This window comes from Rutidosis leptorrhynchoides, chromosome 4, assembly GCF_046630445.1.
Source record: "Rutidosis leptorrhynchoides isolate AG116_Rl617_1_P2 chromosome 4, CSIRO_AGI_Rlap_v1, whole genome shotgun sequence".
NCBI classification, from domain to species: Eukaryota; Viridiplantae; Streptophyta; class Magnoliopsida; order Asterales; family Asteraceae; genus Rutidosis; species Rutidosis leptorrhynchoides.
This window is the reverse complement of record NC_092336.1, coordinates 96,113,712-96,137,427: the sequence shown is the minus strand read 5'-3', so window position 1 is coordinate 96,137,427 and position 23,716 is coordinate 96,113,712. Positions and strand designations below refer to the sequence as shown.

The 23,716-nt window shown below is 35.0% G+C and overlaps 1 protein-coding gene across 1 annotated transcript; it reads left to right on the top strand.

The window, feature by feature from the left end:
- Positions 1 to 18,983: 18,983 nt before the first annotated feature.
- On the top strand, positions 18,984 to 19,310 carry LOC139840838 (uncharacterized). The gene has a single exon (XM_071831080.1). It carries the CDS (start codon positions 18,984 to 18,986, stop codon positions 19,308 to 19,310), a length of 327 nt encoding a protein of 108 aa, XP_071687181.1.
- Positions 19,311 to 23,716: the final 4,406 nt, after the last annotated feature.

The following is a 23,716-nucleotide window of genomic DNA, read 5'->3' as shown; positions in this document are numbered from 1 at the left end:
TGATTCACGAACCTATAACAATATATACATATATATTAAAGTATGTTCAAAATATATTTACAACACTTTTAATATATTTTGATGTTTTAAGTTTATTAAGTCAGATGTCCTCGTTAGTAACCTATAACTAGTTGTCCACAGTTAGATGTACAGAAATAAATCGATAAATATTATCTTGAATCAATCCACGACCCAGTGTATACGTATCTCAGTATTGATCACAACTCAAACTATATATATTTTGGAATCAACCTCAACCCTGTATAGCTAACTCCAACATTCACATATAGAGTGTCTATGGTTGTTCCGAAATATATATAGATGTGTCGACATGATAGGTCGAAACATTGTATACGTGTCTATGGTATCTCAAGATTACATAATATATAATACAAGTTGATTAAGTTATGGTTGGAATAGATTTGTTACCAATTTTCACGTAGCTAAAATGAGAAAAATTATCCAATCTTGTTTTACCCATAACTTCTTCATTTTAAATCCGTTTTGAGTGAATCAAATTGCTATGGTTTCATATTGAACTCTATTTTATGAATCTAAACAGAAAAAGTATAGGTTTATAGTCAGAAAAATAAGTTACAAGTCGTTTTTGTAAAGGTAGTCATTTCAGTCGAAAGAACGACGTCTAGATGACCATTTTAGAAAACATACTTCCACTTTGAGTTTAACCATAATTTTTGGATATAGTTTCATGTTCATAATAAAAATGATTTTCTCAGAATAACAACTTTTAAATCAAAGTTTATCATAGTTTTTAATTAACTAACCCAAAACAGCCCGCGGTGTTACTACGACGGCGTAAATCCGGTTTTACGGTGTTTTTCGTGTTTCCAGGTTTTAAATCATTAAGTTAGCATATCATATAGATATAGAACATGTGTTTAGTTGATTTTAAAAGTCAAGTTAGAAGGATTAACTTTTGTTTGCGAACAAGTTTAGAATTAACTAAACTATGTTCTAGTGATTACAAGTTTAAACCTTCGAATAAGATAGCTTTATATGTATGAATCGAATGATGTTATGAACATCATTACTACCTTAATTTCCTTGGATAAACCTACTGGAAAATAGAAAAATGGATCTAGCTTCAATGGATCCTTGGATGGCTCGAAGTTCTTGAAGCAGAATCATGACACGAAAACAAGTTCAAGTAAGATCATCACTTGAAATAAGATTGTTATAGTTATAGAAATTGAACCAAAGTTTGAATATGATTATTACCTTGTATTAGAATGATAACCTACTGTAAGAAACAAAGATTTCTTGAGGTTGGATGATCACCTTACAAGATTGGAAGTGAGCTAGCAAACTTGAAAGTATTCTTGATTTTATGAAACTAGAACTTTTGGAATTTATGAAGAACACTTAGAACTTGAAGATAGAACTTGAGAGAGATCAATTAGATGAAGAAAATTGAAGAATGAAAGTGTTTGTAGGTGTTTTTGGTCGTTGGTGTATGGATTAGATATAAAGGATATGTAATTTTGTTTTCATGTAAATAAGTCATGAATGATTACTCATATTTTTGTAATTTTATGAGATATTTCATGCTAGTTGCCAAATGATGGTTCCCACATGTGTTAGGTGACTCACATGGGCTGCTAAGAGCTGATCATTGGAGTGTATATACCAATAGTACATACATCTAAAAGCTGTGTATTGTACGAGTACGAATACGGGTGCATACGAGTAGAATTGTTGATGAAACTGAACGAGGATGTAATTGTAAGCATTTTTGTTAAGTAGAAGTATTTTGATAAGTGTATTGAAGTCTTCCAAAAGTGTATAAATACATATTAAAACACTACATGTATATACATTTTAACTGATTCGTTAAGTCATCGTTAGTCGTTACATGTAAGTGTTGTTTTGAAACCTTTAGGTTAACGATCTTGTTAAATGTTGTTAACCCAATGTTTATAATATCAAATGAGATTTTAAATTATTATATTATCATGATATTATCATGTATGAATATCTCTTAATATGATATATATACATTAAACGTCTTTACAACGATAATCGTTACATATATGTCTCGTTTAAAAATCATTAAGTTAGTAGTCTTGTTTTTACATATGTAGTTCATTGTTAATATACTTAATGATATGTTTACTTATCATAGTATCATGTTAACTATATATATATCCATATATATGTCATCATATAGTTTTTACAAGTTTTAACGTTCGTGAATCACCGGTCAACTTGGGTGGTCAATTGTCTATATGAAACATATTTCAATTAATCAAGTCTTAACAAGTTTGATTGCTTAACATGTTGGAAACATTTAATCATGTAAATATCAATCTCAATTAATATATATAAACATGGAAAAGTTCGGGTCACTACAACAAACACACAGCAACCTATTAAAATTCACGTGATTATACTTTGTCTTTAAGGTACCAACAGTTTTTACGGGAAATGTATCGTGTCCATTGCTAAACAGTTAGTAAATAAAAGTGTTCCTAAAAATCCCAAATTTTTAGATTAAATATATTTAATCATTTCACTCATTAACTGTTTGAAACCTGATCAAAAATGTGCGTCTATTTTTAATTCCAAATAATCTGTACGGAGTATTAAAATTCAACTCATCAAAGTAAAATATATATATATATATATATATATATATATATATATATATATATATATATATATATATATATATATATATATATATATATATATATATATATATATATATATATATATATATATTTTAATAACTCTTAAACTTTACATAACTTAATTATAGATCAATTTTTAATTCCAACTTCTCATAAGTTCGAGTCTTAAACTTGTTTAATATTGTTCATAAAAATTGACCTGTCATTCGAGCTCGATCTCAACTAAAATTTAATATTTTTTTTTAAAATTAATAAAATAGATTCTAAATATGTTTTTAATAAAGCTAAAATTGATACAACCTATTTTCGGATCATCGTTTATTCTAAAATCACATAAGTTCATTTTTAACTCATTTAATATCAATGAGATGATAACTGAGTGTCCTTGACGTTTACTAAATAAATTCGAAACCACATATATATATTTAATATACTTCATTTATATATATAGCTATATTTTAAATAATAACTTTTACTTTTATATATTATTATTAGTTTACATAATTAATTCTAACAATTACAATATATAATATTTCATTTTAAATATATACATACATATTTACAAGTAATCATATCTTGAGTCGTCGAGAATTGTCAAAGGTCAAATGATATCATGAAAATAGTTCAAAATTTTTGAGACTCAACCTAACAGACTTTGCTTATCTTGTCAAAAATATTAAATCGTATCGAGAGTTTGGTTCAAAATTGGTCGAAATTTTCTGGGTCGTGACATTTTGATTGTTGTGGTAAGTCTTAACCTTGATTCCATTGTTTTAATTATTTAAGGGTTAGGGTTTGAGTTAGAGATGAACATAAAACCCATTTGTTAGTGATTTGGGAGTTTTTGGGTAAATTTGGGTCACGAGTACTCAAAGATGACTAACCTAGGGTTTTGAAATGTTAAATTGTGTTTTGGGTCTTAAATGTTAGTAATTCACTAGCACACTTAGAGTTTAAAGTGAATGGGTGAATTTGGGTACGATAGTGACCCAAAAGGGTGTGTTAACCTTGAAATGGGTCAAATGGGTCTTTGGTGGCCTAAGTGGGTTAATAGGTGCGAAGTGAGATAACTTTGTGTTGAAAAGTGTTTTAAGACCATAATTGAATCGTTAGTAAGGGTTTGACAAAATCCCAACCTAGTGTTAGAATGAATGGTGCAAATGGGTCACGTTTGCACTATGGGCCAAATGGCACTTGTATGGTGAATAAGTTGGTTGACCAACTTGAATGTATGATTGATATATGTGCGTAATGTATTAGGTACTTTGCTTTAAAGAGTACGGAAGTGTAATCATCACCGACGTGTTAAGGTGAGTGTAGTAATTATGCGTGTGCATATATAATGTATTTATTTGTGTAATATGAATGTGGAATTGTCGCGGTGTTCAAGACACTACATTCTAAGTAACGAGTGGTATTGTCGCGGTGTTTAAGACACCACTCATTGGTTTGATTGACATGTGGCATTGTCGCGGTGTTTAAGACACTACATTGTCATGGGAGTGGAATTTCCGCGGTGTTCAAGGAACCACTCATTGTTGTGATTGACATGTGGAATCGTCGCGGTATTCAAGACGCCACATTGTCATGGGGGTGAGTTAGTCGCGGTGTTCAAGACATCACCCGGGGAATTAGTGATTACGCGGTGTTTAAGTAACACTAACGGATGTTATGAACTCCGACGGTCTTTTCCGAGTACCGTTCCCTAGTATGATTGGTTAACCATGGTTGTGTGAATTTTTGTATTAGCATATTTAATTGTGAACTATATGCTTTTGGAATCGCTAGCTTAGTATGATTGCGGATATTGGTATATGCATAATGTTTGCATAATTGTCGAATTGCTAGCTCGTATGCGGTATTGTGTAAGTGATTGCAAGTAAGTAGGTTATATATGTATATGTATAATTATTGCATTCACTAAGCTTTAGCTTACCCTCTCGTTGTTTACCTTTTTAGGCTCCGGCGTGGACAAGGGCAAAGGTATTCGTTTGGAATAGTAGTGGCTCTCAGGGGTTTAGGTTTTTGGAAGTTCGGCCAAGATTAGGGTAGTTTAACCCCAAACACCATGCTCTAGTGTAGTTTGGAAATTAAACTAGAACGGTCGAAACTTGTAATTTTGAACGAAACTCGTAAAACGGCCGATGTGGGCCCGATGTTGTAAAACTTGATTTTATTGTGGAAACCTCTTAGTTTAACTTATATTGACATGTTGTGAAAATGTTTTCGTTTAAAAGTGTCGGGAAAGGTTTTCCACCCACGTAAGTGGGACAACCAAATCAGTAAACGGCAGTTCATTTGGACGCCATCCAGACCTTCTGGACGCCGTCCAGATGTACTAGTCCAGAATTTTTTTTTTTGGGTCATATTTTTGGGCGTATCAAGGTTTTGGTCGTTACAAAATTTGATATTCATCGATGAACGGTTAAGTTGTTCTTCATGAACACCAAAACTTTGATTTCGAAAAATAATGCATTTCAGTTGATGAAATATGAATGAAACCTGCTCAAAATCGATCATAGAACACTCGTATATCATCAAACAAACCTGAAAATTACAGAATCATCTGAATTAATTTGTTGACCGAAAAGCTTCAAAGTTTGACTTTGAGATTTATGATTTAGAAAGGTTTATCCAATCGATTTGTTGATTCAAATAGCATAAACAGATGATAAGGATCCTTTATCAAAATGCTCATATCAAACTTTGGTGGAGTAGTTTGCTCAAAACTAATCGATTTGTGTTTTTCGATTAAAGACGAAGAACACGATCAAATTATCATGAATATGAATATGTTTAAGCAATCTGATGCATCACGAAGTTTTTGTTGATGAAGTTGATCGATAATTAAGTTTCTTGACCAAATTTCTAAAATACTCGTGTTTTTACACGAGCCTCAAACTAACGGAGATCATAACCGGACGTTAAGACAAGGACTAAATTGGGACCTATTTTGGCATTTAAGGATGATTATTGATGTTTTGTGAAAACATGGCCGATTTGAGCAAAAATACATAAACACGGGAACGATTTGGGCAATTTTGTCTACTGACAATTATTATTATTATTATTTTTAACCTTCCATATCCATATATAAAAGGGATATATATATATATATATATATATATATATATATATATATATATATATATATATATATATATATATATATATATATATATATATATATATAGTTTTACTTTGTTTGATCGTTTCATTGTAATTGTATTCAATACTAACGCTTATGATATTAATGTTTTCAATACTAATGATTTTAATACTAATGTTATCAATAATAAATAATTATTTCATTGTAAATGTGTTAGAAATTTGAATAACGTTATCGAAAACTAATTTATACAATTGTTGTGCAACGCACGGGTTAATAAAACTAGTTTTATGAAATAACTTTACACTGTTATTAACCATTAACCACTATATACTAAAAGTGGTGGGATTTAGTGTCGTCCCCGTCAAAAAAAATGTCGTCCCACCCTTTGTGTTCACACTGCAAATTGTATGATGATGTTTCTTCAAACTAAAATCGATAACTCATCATAACGATTTATAGTAAAGGACATTAAAGCAACCAAAGTAGTGTAAGGTATTCGAAGCTAAAGCAGTGGATAAATTCATGAGAGGCTATGGCTTTGTTACCATATCTAACGTCCCCTAAAACTAAAACAATTAACTAATAAGATATTCCTGACTATGATATTTGATATTCAAGCCGGTTAGTTTGGGCTTTCGGCCTGCATATTCATATTTAACGTAGCGTTGTGTATTTACAGAGGGGAACATGGCCCATGTGTTAAGCGTTTTTTAAAAAGTATCCGTTTCGAACGTAGTTAGTTTTGTTTTGTTCAATAAATTTTTTCGAGTGTAACGGTGCTGTCGGAAAAATTTAACTCCCGGCGAACAGAAATATACGGGTTGTCGTTGTGTTTAACGTTTTTTAAAAAGTGTCCGTTTCGAACGTGGTTAGTTTCGTTTTGTTCATAAAATTATTTCGAGTCTGACGCTGCCGTTGAAAAATTTAACTCGTGGCGAGCGGGAAGATACGAGTTGTCGTTTTGTTTAGCGTTTTTTTGAGAAGTGCCCGTTTCTCGTATAGTTAGTCCCGTTGGGTGCATAAGATTTTTTCAAGTTGAACGGTGGTCTCTGAAAAATTTAATTCGCACCGAGCGAGAAGATAGGGCCCGTTATAAATGTGGGTGGAATTAGTTTCTTTTATTTTAATAAAATTATATATTTACACTTTGTATCCCTGAAAAAGTATAAACTTGAGGGGCCGTTGTGTAAATATAGTCGAAGTTGAGGGACTGTTTTGTCATAACCCGTCCTTAACCATAAGAACGTGTTAGATAACGTATGATTTCATTGCGAGGTATTGACCTCTATATGCGACATTTTTTTAAAAGAAACTGCATATATTATACATTACAAACCACAACCGTTATTTTTGTTACAAGCTTTAGACAATAAAAAGATGATTATCGTTTAGCGATAATCTTCGACTTACAAACTTTACAAATGATAATAACAACACGGTTTCTAGCATATTTTACAGTACAACATCTCGGATATGCAGTTTTATTTTTGACACAAACATGCGTACGCAAGATCCTGGTTAGATCCAACATGATGCAGCGGAAGCTTTAGAAATCACCTGAGAATAGACATGTTTTAAAAAGGTCAACATAAAGTTGGTGAGATATAGGTTTAATGCCGGCAGCGATATAAATATAGACCACAAGATTTCGTATATAAATAGTTTAATAAAAGTATTCTAAGTGGTTGAGCACTTGGTAACCATACTTAACATTTTCACGTCGCATATTCCCTTTAATATGAAATCTTACTACACCGTACCAAGTGTAGTCACAAAACGAAGTACTGTGCAACCGTTGAATACTGGTCGTCCAGTCCGGTTGGGGTTGTCAGGCCCGATAGATCTATCAACAGGATTCGCGTTTACAATACCGCTGTAAATATTAGTTACCAAGCTACAGGGAAGTATGCCAGTGGTACAACTCAACGTAGAATATATTTTTCAGTTACTTGTGTCCATAACGTAAAACATAAAATACATGTATTCTCATCCCGAAATATTTAGAGTTTAAAAGTGGGACTATATACTCACTCTTGTCTTGATGATATAAATAATTTGACTCGGTCTTCCGGTTGATATCACGAACCTATCCATATATAATATATCAATATGTTTTCATTTTTAAACAAACGTTATAAATATATACTTGTTATACTTTTAATACTTTGAATAATTCCTTAGTCCGTAGTTAGCAGTCCGATGTTAGTAATTCAATTTTAATGGTTCATTTTTAGATGTTTAATATACCCGCAATGAAATAAATAAAACCCCCAACGAAATAAATAAAACCCCATCGTATATGTATTGGTCGAGATTAATCTTGACCCATGGTACCGGTGTTGTCAAATGACGTGTTGCGTACAATCATGGGATCTTATGATTAATCTTCTCGTATTGTTTACGGGTAATCCTGAACCATATAAAATTGAATTATAAGTACATATATATAAAATATCATGTTATCTTAGAAATATGTGATTTATATCATTTTTTTCCAATTGATCCCGTAGTTGAAATGATCTAGGATAACCAATTTTGTTTCGGTCATAGTTTCTTCGTTACAAATCCGTTTTCGTTGATTCAAATTGCCATCTTCTTGGATCGAGTTCTTCTTTAAGACTATGAACTGTAAATACCTTGGTTTGTATTCAAAATCATACGGCATAAGTGAAACATTAGTGAAACATATGAAGTTAAACATTTTTGTTACAACAAAATCATTTAATGACCATTTTTCTAAAAATACTTATACTTTGAAAAACCAAGTTTTACCTTGTTAAATTAACATATAAATAAGTTATGTTACATGTCTTGAAGTATTTTAAAAGTTAAGTTAGAAGGATTTATTTAGTTTGCAAACAAGTTTGAAAACATTCAAACTATGTTCTTGTTGTTAAACTTTTGTACCACAAAATAAGATAGCTATATATATATGAATCGAATAAGGTTATGAACATAGTTACTACCTCAAGTTCCTTGGATAAGTTTGCTGTAAAAGAGGAGTAAGAAGCTAGAATCAAAAGGGTGATAGAAGTGGATGAAAGATTGGAAGTAAGTTGGTGTTCTTGGAGGGTTTTCTTGAAGTGTTTTTGTATGGTTTTCTTATGGTGTTTTAGTATGGTTTTTGAAGCTAGATCTTCAAGGTTTCTTGCTGGATGTTTATGGAGTTTAAGAGTAAAGAGAGAGTGTGTGTTTATCTTAGGAAATTTGAAGTTAAAATGAATGAAAGTGAGGATCCATATCCCTCCTTAAAAACGTGGCCAAGGATGGACAAAAACAAAATTCTTACTTGTAATCTTGTGTAATTATTGATGGTAAATGTCAAAAAGGAATTCCCTCTTGATGAGGGCAACAATAGCAGCTGATTAGGTGTGATTTGATGTGTATTTACTATTAGTAAATACGTATAGAAGCTTGGTATGATACGAGTACAAATACTCTAGGTATACGTATGGAAATTTTGTGAAAAATGGAAAGAGGATTCAAATATAGCTATCTTTTGTGAATACACTTACATGGTTTTATGTATTTAAGTCTTTAAAAGTGATTAAATACATTATTTATACGATATATGTATAACCATTATATGTTACAAGTATTTAAGTCAAGTAACGTTACGTATTGTTATCATTTTGAAAACTTAAGTTAGTAGTTTCAAAATATACTTATAACTTATTGTTATTAATACAAAATGAGATATTAAAACATTCTTTAATCATGTTAAATATGTATATATACATATATATACACAAACGTATAATTATCATATATTGTATAGTTCGTGATATCATCGGTCAAACTAGACGGTCAAACGTTGTGTAAAACTCTTTTCGGAAATATCAGTCTCGACAATTTGGATTGCTTATCATGTTGGCAAGGTTTAATTTATGTAAATATTAATCTTATAAGTATAGTATGATCGAAAAAGTGCGGGTCGTTACATTACCTCCCCGTTAAATAAATTTCGTCCCGAAATTTTAAAATTGTACCTATTTTGCGTCATCGAGAAACAAATGCGGATACTTTCGTTTCATCTGATCCTCTCGTTCCCAAGTAAACTCGGGACCTCTTCTAGCATTCCAACGAACCTTAACAATCGGTATATTGCTCTGTTTGAGCTGTTTAACTTCACGGTCCATGATTTCAATTGGTTCTTCGACGAATTGTAGTTTCTCGTCGACATGGATTTCTTCAAGAGGAATGGTGAGGTCTTCCTTTGCAAGACACTTCTTAAGGTTTGAGACGTGAAAGGTATTATGTACTCCGGCGAGTTGTTGCGGTAACTCGAGTCGATAAGCTACCGGTCCAATGCGTTCGATGATCGTGAACGGGCCTACATATCTTGGGTTCAGTTTACCCCTTTTGCCGAAACGTATTACACCTTTCCAAGGTGACACCTTTAGCATAACCATGTCCCCGACCTGAAACTCTAATGGTTTCCTTCGAACATCGGCGTAGCTCTTTTGGCGACTACGGGCTGTTTTCAATCTCTCCTTGATTTGTACTATCTTCTCGGTCGTTTCGTGTATGATCTCGGGACCAGTTAAATGTCGATCTCCTACTTCATTCCAACAGATAGGAGATCTACACTTCCTTCCGTACAATGCTTCGAATGGCGCAGCTCCAATGCTCGCATGATAACTATTATTATATGAGAATTCTGCTAACGGTAGATATTTATCCCATCCGTTTCCAAAATCGATCACACATGCCCTGAGCATGTCTTCAAGAGTCTGAATTGTTCTTTCACTCTGCCCGTCCGTTTGCGGATGATATGCGGTACTCATATCCAAACGAGTTCCTAGTGCCTCCTGTAGTGATTGCCAAAACTTTGAGGTAAACCTACTATCACGATCGGATATAATGGAAATAGGTATTCCATGCCTTGAAACAACTTCCTTTATATACAATCGTAATAGTTTCTCCATTCTATCTGTTTCCTTTATAGGCAAGAAATGTGCAGATTTGGTAAGACGATCAACAATTACCCAAATGGTGTCGTATCCCCAGGCAGTCTTTGGTAACTTCGTGATGAAATCCATGGTAATACCGTCCCATTTCCATTCTGGAATTTCTGGTTGTTGAAGTAACCCTGACGGCTTCTGGTGTTCTGCTTTGACTTTGGAACAAGTTAAACATTCCCCAACATATGTTGCAACGTCTGTCTTCAAATTAGGCCACCAATAATGCGTCTTAAGATCTTGGTACATCTTTCCAACTCCAGGATGTATCGAATATCTTGTCTTATGTGCCTCGTTCAATATCAACTTCCTTAATCCACCCAACTTCGGTACCCAAATACGATTTGCAAAATATCGAATTCCATCTTCCCGCATAACGAGTTGCTTCTCATACTTCTTCATTATTTCATTTCCTATATTTTCTTTAGTAAGTGCTTCTCGTTGAACTTCTTTGATTTGTGAGTTGAGATTCATGCGAATTTTTATATTCATTGCTCGAACTCGAATTGGTTCTCGTTCCTTTCTGCTTAAAGCATCGGCCACCACGTTCGCCTTTCCGGGATGATAACGAATTTCACAATCATAGTCGTTTATTAACTCGACCCACCTACGTTGCCTCATGTTCAATTGTTTCTGATCAAAAATATGTTGAAGGCTTTTATGATCAGTAAACACAGTGAATTTAACCCCATACAAGTAGTGTCTCCACATCTTCAATGCAAACACGACTGCTCCCAATTCTAGATCATGCGTCGTATAATTTCGCTCGTGAATCTTCAATTGTCGGGATGCGAATGCAATTACTTTCTTTCGTTGCATAAGAACACAACCAAAACCTTGTCGCGAAGCGTCACAATATATTTCAAAATCATCGTTCCCTTCTGGTAACGATAAAATAGGCGCCGTAGTTAACTTCTTCTTCAGTAATTGAAATGCGTTCTCCTGCTCCGAGGTCCATTCATATTTCTTCCCTTTTTGTGTTAACGCTGTCAACGGCTTAGCTATTCGGGAAAAATCTTGAATAAACCTTCTATAATAACCGGCTAAACCCAAAAATTGGCGTATCTGCGTTGGTGTCTTAGGAGTCTCCCATTTTTCAATAGCTTCAGTTTTTGCTGGATCAACCTGAATTCCTTCGCTATTAACAACGTGACCAAGAAATTGCACTTCTTTCAACCAGAAAGCACACTTAGAAAATTTAGCATAAAGTTGTTCTTTTCTCAACAACTCCAGTATCAACCTTAAATGCTCTTCATGCTCTTGCTCACTCTTGGAATAGATAAGAATATCATCAATGAAAACGATAACAAACTTATCTAAATACGGACTACAAACTCGATTCATGAGGTCCATGAATACAGCTGGCGCATTCGTCAATCCAAACGGCATAACCAAAAATTCGTAATGACCATAACGTGTCCGAAAAGCAGTTTTCGGAATGTCCTCTTCTTTGACGCGTAGTTGATGATAGCCCGATCTTAAGTCGATTTTCGAATAAACACATGATCCTTGCAATTGATCAAATAAGTCATCAATTCTCGGTAGTGGATATCGATTCTTGATAGTTAACTTATTTAATTCACGATAGTCTATACACATCCTAAAAGATCCATCTTTCTTTTTAACAAATAGAATCGGAGCTCCCCACGGTGAAGTACTCGGTCGTATGAATCCACGGTCCAGTAATTCTTTTAACTGACTTTGAAGTTCTTTTAACTCGGACGGTGCAAGTCTATATGGAGCACGAGCCACTGGTGCAGCTCCTGGTACTAAATCTATTTGAAATTCTACCGATCTAAATGGAGGTAATCCCGGCAATTCTTCCGGAAAAACTTCAGGAAAATCTCTTGCCACAAGCACGTCGTTGATGCACTTTTCTTTCTTTTCGACTTTATTAACATGTGCTAAAATAGCGTAACATCCCTTTTCTAAACACTTCTTGGCTTTCAAACAGCTAATGAGTTTTAGCTTTGAATTACCCTTCTCTCCATAAATCATCACTGGCATTTTATCCTTACCAGGAATACGAATTGCCTTCTTGGCACAAACAACTTCCGCTCCTATTTTGGACATCCAGTCCATGCCGACTATTACATCAAAACCTCCTAATTCTACGGGTATTAAGTCGATTTTAAACGTTTCTCCGGCTAGATTTATTTCACAATCACGACAAATTTTATCGGCTTTAATTAGCTTACCATTAGCTAACTCAATCAAGTACTTAGCATCTAGAGGTAATGATGAACAATTCAATTTAGTGTAAAAATTTATACACACGTAACTTCTATCGGCGCCAGTATCAAATAAAATAGATGCTGATAAGTTGTTAATGGTAAACGTACCCGTAACAAGCTCCGGGTCTTCTCGTGCCTCTCTAGCATTAATAACAAACGCTCTTCCACGTGCAGGTCCGCCATTTTGATTCGGGCACTGGCTCTTATAGTGACCTTGTTTTCCACACCCAAAACAAGTAATGTTAGCCAAAGCAGTTCTATTTGCGTTGGTGGCAGGAGTCTTGTTACCATTTGCATTTGTAACGAGAGCCTTACAATCTTCAGCAAGATGTCCCTGTCTATTGCATTTAGTGCACAACACACTACAGTAACCAAAATGATGTTTGTGACAACGGTTGCATAAAGGACTTTGTCCTTTGTAACCAAAGCCTGAACCGCTACCCGCACCTTTCGTGGTTTCTTGTTTCTTATAAGGTTGTTGTTGATTACCTCGATCATAACCTCCATTCCACTTTTTCTTGTTCCCCAATACCTTCACCTCAGTATTGAATGCTTTCTTGTCCAAAATGACCTGATCCATTAGCTCGTTCGCCATGGTTATAGCTTCATGAATTGTTTTAGGTTTCGATGCTGTAACGTTTGCCTTGACCTTTTTGGGCAAACCACCTTTGTACATTTCAATCTTCCGTGCTTCGGTTGGAACCAATTCAGGACATAGTAAAACCAATTCCATGAATCGCTGATTGTAGTTGGTGATTTCAGTACCAACCACCTTCAAACTTCGTAACTCATCTTCTAACTTAATAACCTCATTCCTTGGACAATACTCGGTGATTATCATTGCTTTGAATTCTTCCCATGGAGTATCATAAGCTACATCTCCTCCTACCGCCTTCACATAATTCTTCCACCATGTGAGTGCACTATCTTGTAAAGTGCACGATGCAAACTTGGTCATGTCTTTTTCATCACAACCACTGATTTTAAACACCGTCTCCATCTTTTCTATCCATCGGGTTAAACCGATCGGTCCTTCCGTTCCACTGAATGATGATGGCTTGCAAGCTTGGAACGTCTTGTAGGAGCATCCTACACGAGGATTTGGGTTAACTGCAGCAGCTCTTGCAGCTTCGACCCATAGCATTCTATCGTTCACTCGCTGGTTGATGAGTTCCTCGAGTTCTTGTTCCGTCATTCGATTCAATCGCGCCATTTCCTAATGAAAGAAAATAATTATTCACATGGAATATTATAGATGTAGTGTGTATTTATAGTACATTTATAGCTTGTTAATAATATGAACCAGGTATTATTATAAAAGCCTTTTCTTCTTATTAGCGTTTTATAATTATATCTTGGGTAGTACCTACCCGTTAATGTTCATACTTAATAGCTTAGTACAGAATCAATTACTACAATCTAAATAATACTTAACCATGGAAAATTATTGCATTTCATACTTCGCTATTTTACATATGCTTACATCAAACTTTAAACAAACCACACTAATAATATTATACAAAACATTATGTGATTCCATGGTTTAATACGGTAGCGCATCATTTGGTCTATTTCCCAAAACATTTATGTCCAGGGAATCCCCCAACGCGAATCCTAGCTGTCTCCCTACGTTTTGGCTGAGGTGCCGAAGAACTAGATGCGGGGATAGCACTAATAGGAATAGCGGGGGTAGGGGTGGTAGTGTTGAGTGGAATTGGTGCCACATTATTCTCATTAAACTCGGGATTTGGATTTTCTAATTCTTTAGCCTTTCGTTTCTTTCCTAGTTCGAACTCGTCTTTTGTAATTTCCTGTATTTCTTCCTCGGGTTCACTTTCCTCCTCGGGTTCACTTTCCTCCTCGGGTTCACTTTCCTCCTCGGGTTCACTTTCCTCCTCGGGTTCACTTTCCGGTATTTCTATAGTTGGTTCATCCGGAAATTGTGAGTCTTCCCCAAAAATACCACTTTCGTCATCGGATATGTTAATGACTGAAACACAATCTGAAGGTTCTGATTCGGAGTCGCTGAATGTGATAATAAGTTTCGAGCCCGACATCTATCACATAACAACTAACCCATTAGTACTTACATAATATTTACACATAAATTTTAACCAACAGTGATAAGCAATGGTTTTTTTTTTAAAATCAGACCCGGTCAAAGTCCAGACTTTACTAATGTATCCTAACGACTTCTCGGTTAGACACACTAATGCAAACATGGTTCGCTAAGACCAACGCTCTGATACCACATGTCATAACCCGTCCTTAACCATAAGAACGTGTTAGATAACGTATGATTTCATTGCGAGGTATTGACCTCTATATGCGACATTTTTTTAAAAGAAACTGCATATATTATACATTACAAACCACAACCGTTATTTTTGTTACAAGCTTTAGACAATAAAAAGATGATTATCGTTTAGCGATAATCTTCGACTTACAAACTTTACAAATGATAATAACAACACGGTTTCTAGCATATTTTACAGTACAACATCTCGGATATGCAGTTTTATTTTTGACACAAACATGCGTACGCAAGATCCTGGTTAGATCCAACATGATGCAGCGGAAGCTTTAGAAATCACCTGAGAATAGACATGTTTTAAAAAGGTCAACATAAAGTTGGTGAGATATAGGTTTAATGCCGGCAGCGATATAAATATAGACCACAAGATTTCGTATATAAACAGTTTAATAAAAGTATTCTAAGTGGTTGAGCACTTGGTAACCATACTTAACATTTTCACGTCGCATATTCCCTTTAATATGAAATCTTACTACACCGTACCAAGTGTAGTCACAAAACGAAGTACTGTGCAACCGTTGAATACTGGTCGTCCAGTCCGGTTGGGGTTGTCAGGCCCGATAGATCTATCAACAGGATTCGCGTTTACAATACCGCTGTAAATATTAGTTACCAAGCTACAGGGAAGTATGCCAGTGGTACAACTCAACGTAGAATATATTTTTCAGTTACTTGTGTCCATAACGTAAAACATAAAATACATGTATTCTCATCCCGAAATATTTAGAGTTTAAAAGTGGGACTATATACTCACTCTTGTCTTGATGATATAAATAATTTGACTCGGTCTTCCGGTTGATATCACGAACCTATCCATATATAATATATCAATATGTTTTCATTTTTAAACAAACGTTATAAATATATACTTGTTATACTTTTAATACTTTGAATAATTCCTTAGTCCGTAGTTAGCAGTCCGATGTTAGTAATTCAATTTTAATGGTTCATTTTTAGATGTTTAATATACCCGCAATGAAATAAATAAAACCCCCAACGAAATAAATAAAACCCCATCGTATATGTATTGGTCGAGATTAATCTTGACCCATGGTACCGGTGTTGTCAAATGACGTGTTGCGTACAATCATGGGATCTTATGATTAATCTTCTCGTATTGTTTACGGGTAATCCTGAACCATATAAAATTGAATTATAAGTACATATATATAAAATATCATGTTATCTTAGAAATATGTGATTTATATCATTTTTTTCCAATTGATCCCGTAGTTGAAATGATCTAGGATAACCAATTTTGTTTCGGTCATAGTTTCTTCGTTACAAATCCGTTTTCGTTGATTCAAATTGCCATCTTCTTGGATCGAGTTCTTCTTTAAGACTATGAACTGTAAATACCTTGGTTTGTATTCAAAATCATACGGCATAAGTGAAACATTAGTGAAACATATGAAGTTAAACATTTTTGTTACAACAAAATCATTTAATGACCATTTTTCTAAAAATACTTATACTTTGAAAAACCAAGTTTTACCTTGTTAAATTAACATATAAATAAGTTATGTTACATGTCTTGAAGTATTTTAAAAGTTAAGTTAGAAGGATTTATTTAGTTTGCAAACAAGTTTGAAAACATTCAAACTATGTTCTTGTTGTTAAACTTTTGTACCACAAAATAAGATAGCTATATATATATGAATCGAATAAGGTTATGAACATAGTTACTACCTCAAGTTCCTTGGATAAGTTTGCTGTAAAAGAGGAGTAAGAAGCTAGAATCAAAAGGGTGATAGAAGTGGATGAAAGATTGGAAGTAAGTTGGTGTTCTTGGAGGGTTTTCTTGAAGTGTTTTTGTATGGTTTTCTTATGGTGTTTTAGTATGGTTTTTGAAGCTAGATCTTCAAGGTTTCTTGCTGGATGTTTATGGAGTTTAAGAGTAAAGAGAGAGTGTGTGTTTATCTTAGGAAATTTGAAGTTAAAATGAATGAAAGTGAGGATCCATATCCCTCCTTAAAAACGTGGCCAAGGATGGACAAAAACAAAATTCTTACTTGTAATCTTGTGTAATTATTGATGGTAAATGTCAAAAAGGAATTCCCTCTTGATGAGGGCAACAATAGCAGCTGATTAGGTGTGATTTGATGTGTATTTACTATTAGTAAATACGTATAGAAGCTTGGTATGATACGAGTACAAATACTCTAGGTATACGTATGGAAATTTTGTGAAAAATGGAAAGAGGATTCAAATATAGCTATCTTTTGTGAATACACTTACATGGTTTTATGTATTTAAGTCTTTAAAAGTGATTAAATACATTATTTATACGATATATGTATAACCATTATATGTTACAAGTATTTAAGTCAAGTAACGTTACGTATTGTTATCATTTTGAAAACTTAAGTTAGTAGTTTCAAAATATACTTATAACTTATTGTTATTAATACAAAATGAGATATTAAAACATTCTTTAATCATGTTAAATATGTATATATACATATATATACACAAACGTATAATTATCATATATTGTATAGTTCGTGATATCATCGGTCAAACTAGACGGTCAAACGTTGTGTAAAACTCTTTTCGGAAATATCAGTCTCGACAATTTGGATTGCTTATCATGTTGGCAAGGTTTAATTTATGTAAATATTAATCTTATAAGTATAGTATGATCGAAAAAGTGCGGGTCGTTACATGTTTGTAATGTGAAAGCAAATTCAAAACGACAATACAATATAAATGAAACTACGAATTGGGGCACTACTTTTAGTGTAGGATACGAATACGAATACGAATACGAATACGAATTGGGCCACTACTTTTAGTGTATGAGGGTTAATAATTAATTTCTTCCTCTTAATTTTTTTTTTGAAAGGCAAGTAAGTTTTATTAAAATAAAAAGAAAAACGAAACAAACTAGCAAGAAGCTAGACAAGACACGAGGCTACAAGTGATCGCACCAAAAAACGCACAAACAACCAACAACATGAAGCTATAGGAAACACATAATTACGAGGATATAAAAGAACACCACATGACAGCTAATTAGACTATGATTCCGAATCCGATGACGCGCAGGAAGAGCAACCTGAGCAGCAATCAATATCCTCTTCCGAGACTTTCATCATGTTCTCGATAAGATATCTATCTTGCCATCGAAATTTATCCCGAATTCGGTTGCGTTTCTTATTTCTCCTACCCCACACGTGTTTAATGAAACGACTTTTAATCAGAGGATGAACTTTTCTCTCCTTAACACGAAAACTAGCTACGGCGGTAGAAATAAAAAAGCACAAGTATTTAATGCTAAATTCTGTTTTTTGCCGGAAAAAAAAAACAAAAAAGAAAGAAAAAAAATTTAATGCTCAATTTTATCTCCAACACTATCACCGTCGTACGCGGTTGTAAAAGATGATTTGTTTAGGAGTTCGTTATGGCGGAGTCGGACATCGTTTACTTCGCAAACCGGAAACCGGTTTTATCGACAAGTCGCCCAGTTCAATTTTCGGATCCAATCACCTGCATTCTCTCTCAATTCGAAATTTCGCCAATAAATCATCGGTTTCCAAAATCTCCACGGCGGCGATAGGTGCTCCAACTGCCGTATTTGTTCCCGATTACGATCGTACGGAGAATTTCGACGAATGGATGAGTAATTCGGTGACATAAATTGTAAAGAATATAAAACAAGCGCCGTTGTTGGTACCGATTTACGCCGGTAGCGGCGTAGTAAAGACGGAAATGGCGGTGACGGCAGAGGACTGGCTGGATGTGGTGAAACGGACACCGTCATCGCCGGACGGAATAATACTCGTGGAAGAGCTTCGGCTGAAGACATATGTAGATGATTCCAGTGACGGAGATGACGAAACGAAAGCATTTGGCGTACTGATTCAAGGAAGACTTAGAGGAAGAGATCGGATTAAATCCTCGGCGTGTTATTTGTTGAAAACGTGCAGAGTTAATGGAGGAATGAGATTATTTTGCACACATTTTTGTATGATGAAAGTTCATAGTTTCAGTAAAAGTGTTAATTCACAGTTCAATGATTGTTGGTTGTTGCAATGAATTCATTGGTGAAGGTTTAACGGTATATAGTGTTATGAACTTGGATTGTAAGTAATCTTCGTGCCTGAAACGGAACCGAATCCGGATTGATCTTTGAATCGTGTGTACACTTTCCTAATCGAATATTTCGACCCAATTAGCCACGGGTTACACGAAGTTTCGATTGGGATAAGACAAAGACTAGATTGTTGTCTTGGCTAAAAGAAAACAATCAAAATTATTGCAGAGATTATCTTCTAATTGTATGAAATGAAAGTGTGTGTAAAAAGGTTAAAAATCTGGAACCTTTTTCAAATACACCAAATGTGTATTTATAATGGGTCAAAAGGTTTGATGAAGAATCACAACCTTTGATTCATGCCCAATAGTTGCTTGGATGTTTTCATTTATGTATTTAGACTTAAAGTGGTCTAAAAACATGAAAAAACAGAGTTAAAATACCCTGGAACAACCCCAAAACGTTTGGGGTTCGAAATGTGCCTTTTGGGTGAAAAGACACCTTTTCAGCGACCCATGTATTAAGCCGCGCCGCGGGCCCTTGAGCCGCGCCGCGGGCTAACAAAGGAAAAACACTTGAAAATGCCAAAAGTCTCGACATGGATTTTGTGCCTTAGGCCGCGCCGCGGGTGGCTGAGCCGCGCCGCGGGCTAAGCCTGGCCAGCACTCCAATTTTCCAAACTCAAGGTTTTTCATTCGAATGGCCTTTTCAAGTCCCGTTTCGCATTTCTTAAGTTCCAAATATCATTTCCAAGCCCAAAGGAAACCTCAAACCACCTCACGTTTTACGAACGTGTACTCCACACTCTCCGAATTCGTGTAACGTATCAATGGTTCGAAAACACTTTCAAGTTAGTAATCCAATCCCTAAAATGTATATTGGATCATGCTAAAATCACCAACAAATCCCCCCCATTTTAGTATGATCCTTGATTACTAAAATACCAACAATTAAAAACTAATGCATAAGTGTAAATGTCACATGGATTGAATTTACACATAGTATATTACACGTGCAAGAATTCAAAAATCAGGGTGCTCTAATAGTTTGAACCCTTCAATTCATTTGAAAACCTGTCAATAATATACACACTAGTTCCATAATCTCTAACAATACAAACTTGATACTATTAGGAACCATGTGTCCCAATCCAATCATGAACATATAGAAAACTAAGTCCAAAGCTTTCTTGAAGCGGCTCAACTTCATGTCCACTTAGGTAGCTCTCTTCAATCTTGCTCCTACAATGCAATTTATCAAGAGAAATATTAAGAAGTTATAACTTCAACCTTACTTTATCTTGTAGGTCCGAACACATACCTTTAGGATTATATGATAAACATGTGTTCCAATCTTCTCAAAATAGGCTTTCCACATTGAATTCAAGCTTCTAGCGTTGTGCTAGAAGGGAATTGGGTATCCCACTTTGAAAGATTTAGATGGACTTCAATCCCACACCAATAGCCGACTTGTGCACCGAGTCCCTGGCTAGTCCCTTGGTCAAGTGATCCGCTAGATTTTGTTTCGATCTCACAAAATCTATCGAGATCACTCCATTTGTGATTAATTCACGCACCATGGAATGTCTAACACCCAAGTGTCTAGACTTATCATTATACATGTGACTATAAGCCTTAGCCACCGTTGAAGCACTATCGCAATGTATACCAATAGGAGGAATGGGCTTTGGCCATAAAGGAATCTCATAAACCAAATTCCTTAACCACTCGGCTTCATTACCCGCCGCAGCCAATGCAACAAATTCCGACTCCATTGTCGAATTTGTGATACATGTTTGCTTCTTGGAAGCCCATGAAATTGCCCCTCCACCAAGTAGGAATATCCAACCAGTATTGGAAGAATGATCTTCCACATTGGTTATCCAACTTGCATCCGAATAACCTTCTAAAATAGAAGGGAAGCCGGTATACGTGATACCAAAGTCCTTGGTTCGCTTCAAATACTTAAATACTCTATTTACAGCTTGCCAATGGTGAGAACCCGGGTTACTTGTAAATCTACTCAATTTTCCCACCGCATAGGCAATATCCGGTCTAGTGCAAGTCATTGCATACATTAGACACCCTATAGCACTCGCGTATTTAAGTTGATACACCGCCGAACCCGTATTGGGTAAGAGCTTAAGAGTAGGATCTATGGGAGTACTTACCGGGGAGGTATCCTCAAGATTGAACTTCTTGAGGATCTTCTCAATATAATGAGATTGAGTTATCGTGATGCCATTATCACCACGGATGATCCTTATCCCAAGAATCACATCCGCAACCCCCATATCCTTCATCGAAAACTTGGATGACAAAAAATGTTTGGTCTTATCAACTTGATCTTGGCTAGTACCAAATATCAACATGTCATCCACATACAAGCAAATAATCACACCATTCCCCTTGTGATCAAATTTGCTATACACACACTTATCCGATTGGTTGATCATAAAGCCATGAGACAAAATGACATCATCAAACTTTTGATGCCATTGCTTTGGTGCTTGTTTAAGTCCATACAAAGACTTAATCAACTTGCACACCTTCGTCTCTTGTCCCGGCATGACAAAACCTTCCGGTTGTTTCATGTACACCTCCTCCTCCAAATCACCGTTAAGAAAAGCGGTTTTTACATCCATTTGGTGAATAACAAGATTGTGAATCGACTCAAGCGATATCAACAATCTAATGGTGGTGATACGCGCAACCGGAGCATAGGTATCAAAGTAATCAATACCCTCCTTTTTTCTAAAGCCTTGTATGACCAAACGTGCTTTAAACTTGTCAACCGATCCATCAACTTTCATCTTTCTTTTGAAGATCCACTTGTTGCCCAAAGGTTTACAACCGGGAGGCAAATCAACTAGAACCCATGTATTATTTTCCATGATAGAGTCTATCTCGTCACGAATTGCATCTTTCCAAAAGGCAACGTCACGAGACCTCATAGCCTCATCATATGTCCTCGGATCCTCTTCAATATTATAACAATAATGAAGTTGAGATATGACATTATCTCTAGTTCCTTCAACTAAGAATAGTTGAAAATCCTCACCATATGATTTAGGAGTTCTTTTCCTACTCCCTCTACGTGGCTCATGAGTCTCATTGGAAATTTCTTCCAATTGAGCACCTTGGGAGGTACTTGCAATAGGTACCACATCCTTTGGTTTAGGTATTGATGTGAATCTAGATTCATCAAAAATTGAATCTCTAGATTCAATCACGGTATTAACCGAAATGGCGTCATTCGGCTCAATGACAAAGAACCTATACGCCTTGGAATGCTCGGCATATCCAATAAAGATGCAATCAATACCCTTTTCACCCAACGTTTTCCTTTTGGGTTCCGGAAGTCTTACGACCGCCCTACATCCCCAAACTCGCAAGTAATGCAAATTAGGACGTTTGTTAAACCAAAGTTCATATGGAGTTTTCTTCCCATTCTTATTGGGAACCCTATTCAAGATGTAACAAGCCGTTAGCATGGCTTCCCCCCAAAATCCCTCACTCAAACCGGAATAAGACAACATGGAATTAACCATCTCTTTAAGTGTCCTATTCTTCCTTTCGGCTATACCATTTTGTTGTGGCGTATAAGGAGCTGTGGTTTGGTGAATAACTCCTATCGATTGAAAATATTCCGGATCATAGTACTCGCCACCTCGATCGGTACGCAATGTTTTAATTGAACAATCAAGTTGCAATTCTACTTCAGTTTTATAGATTTTAAATTTGTCTAAAGCTTCATCTTTAGAATGCAAAAGATACACATAGCAATACCTAGACGAATCATCTATAAAAGTAATCATGTACTTCTTGTTACCCATTGAAGGAGTAGCATGAAGATCACATAAATCACTATGAATTAGTTCCAATAAAGATGATTTCCGGTTTATTTCTCTAAAAGGTTGTCTAGTGATCTTTGTTAGCATACAAGTTTTACATTTATCTAAATGTTTATCAAAACTTGGTATTAAGTCATCCTTAGACATTTCATACATTCGTTTGTAATGTACATGACCTAAACGAGCATGCCATAAACCGGAATCACAATTACTAGAACTAATCATGCAAGTAGAATTAATGGCCCTAGGAACATTTTTGAGATTAAGCATGAACATTCCATTGTTATAATACCCAAAACCAACAAACACACCACACTTAGACAATATATATTTGTCACTTTCAAACACTTGTTTATACCCACATTTATTCAACATGGGACTAGATACAAGATTCTTACGTAAGTTAGGTACATACAATACATTATAGAGAGTAATAGATTTTCCGGAGCTAAACTCCAATACAACATTTCCATAACCAACAACACTAGCACTAGATTCGTTGCCCATGTGCAAAACATCCTTATCCGGTACAAAAGTTTTGAACCATTCACGATC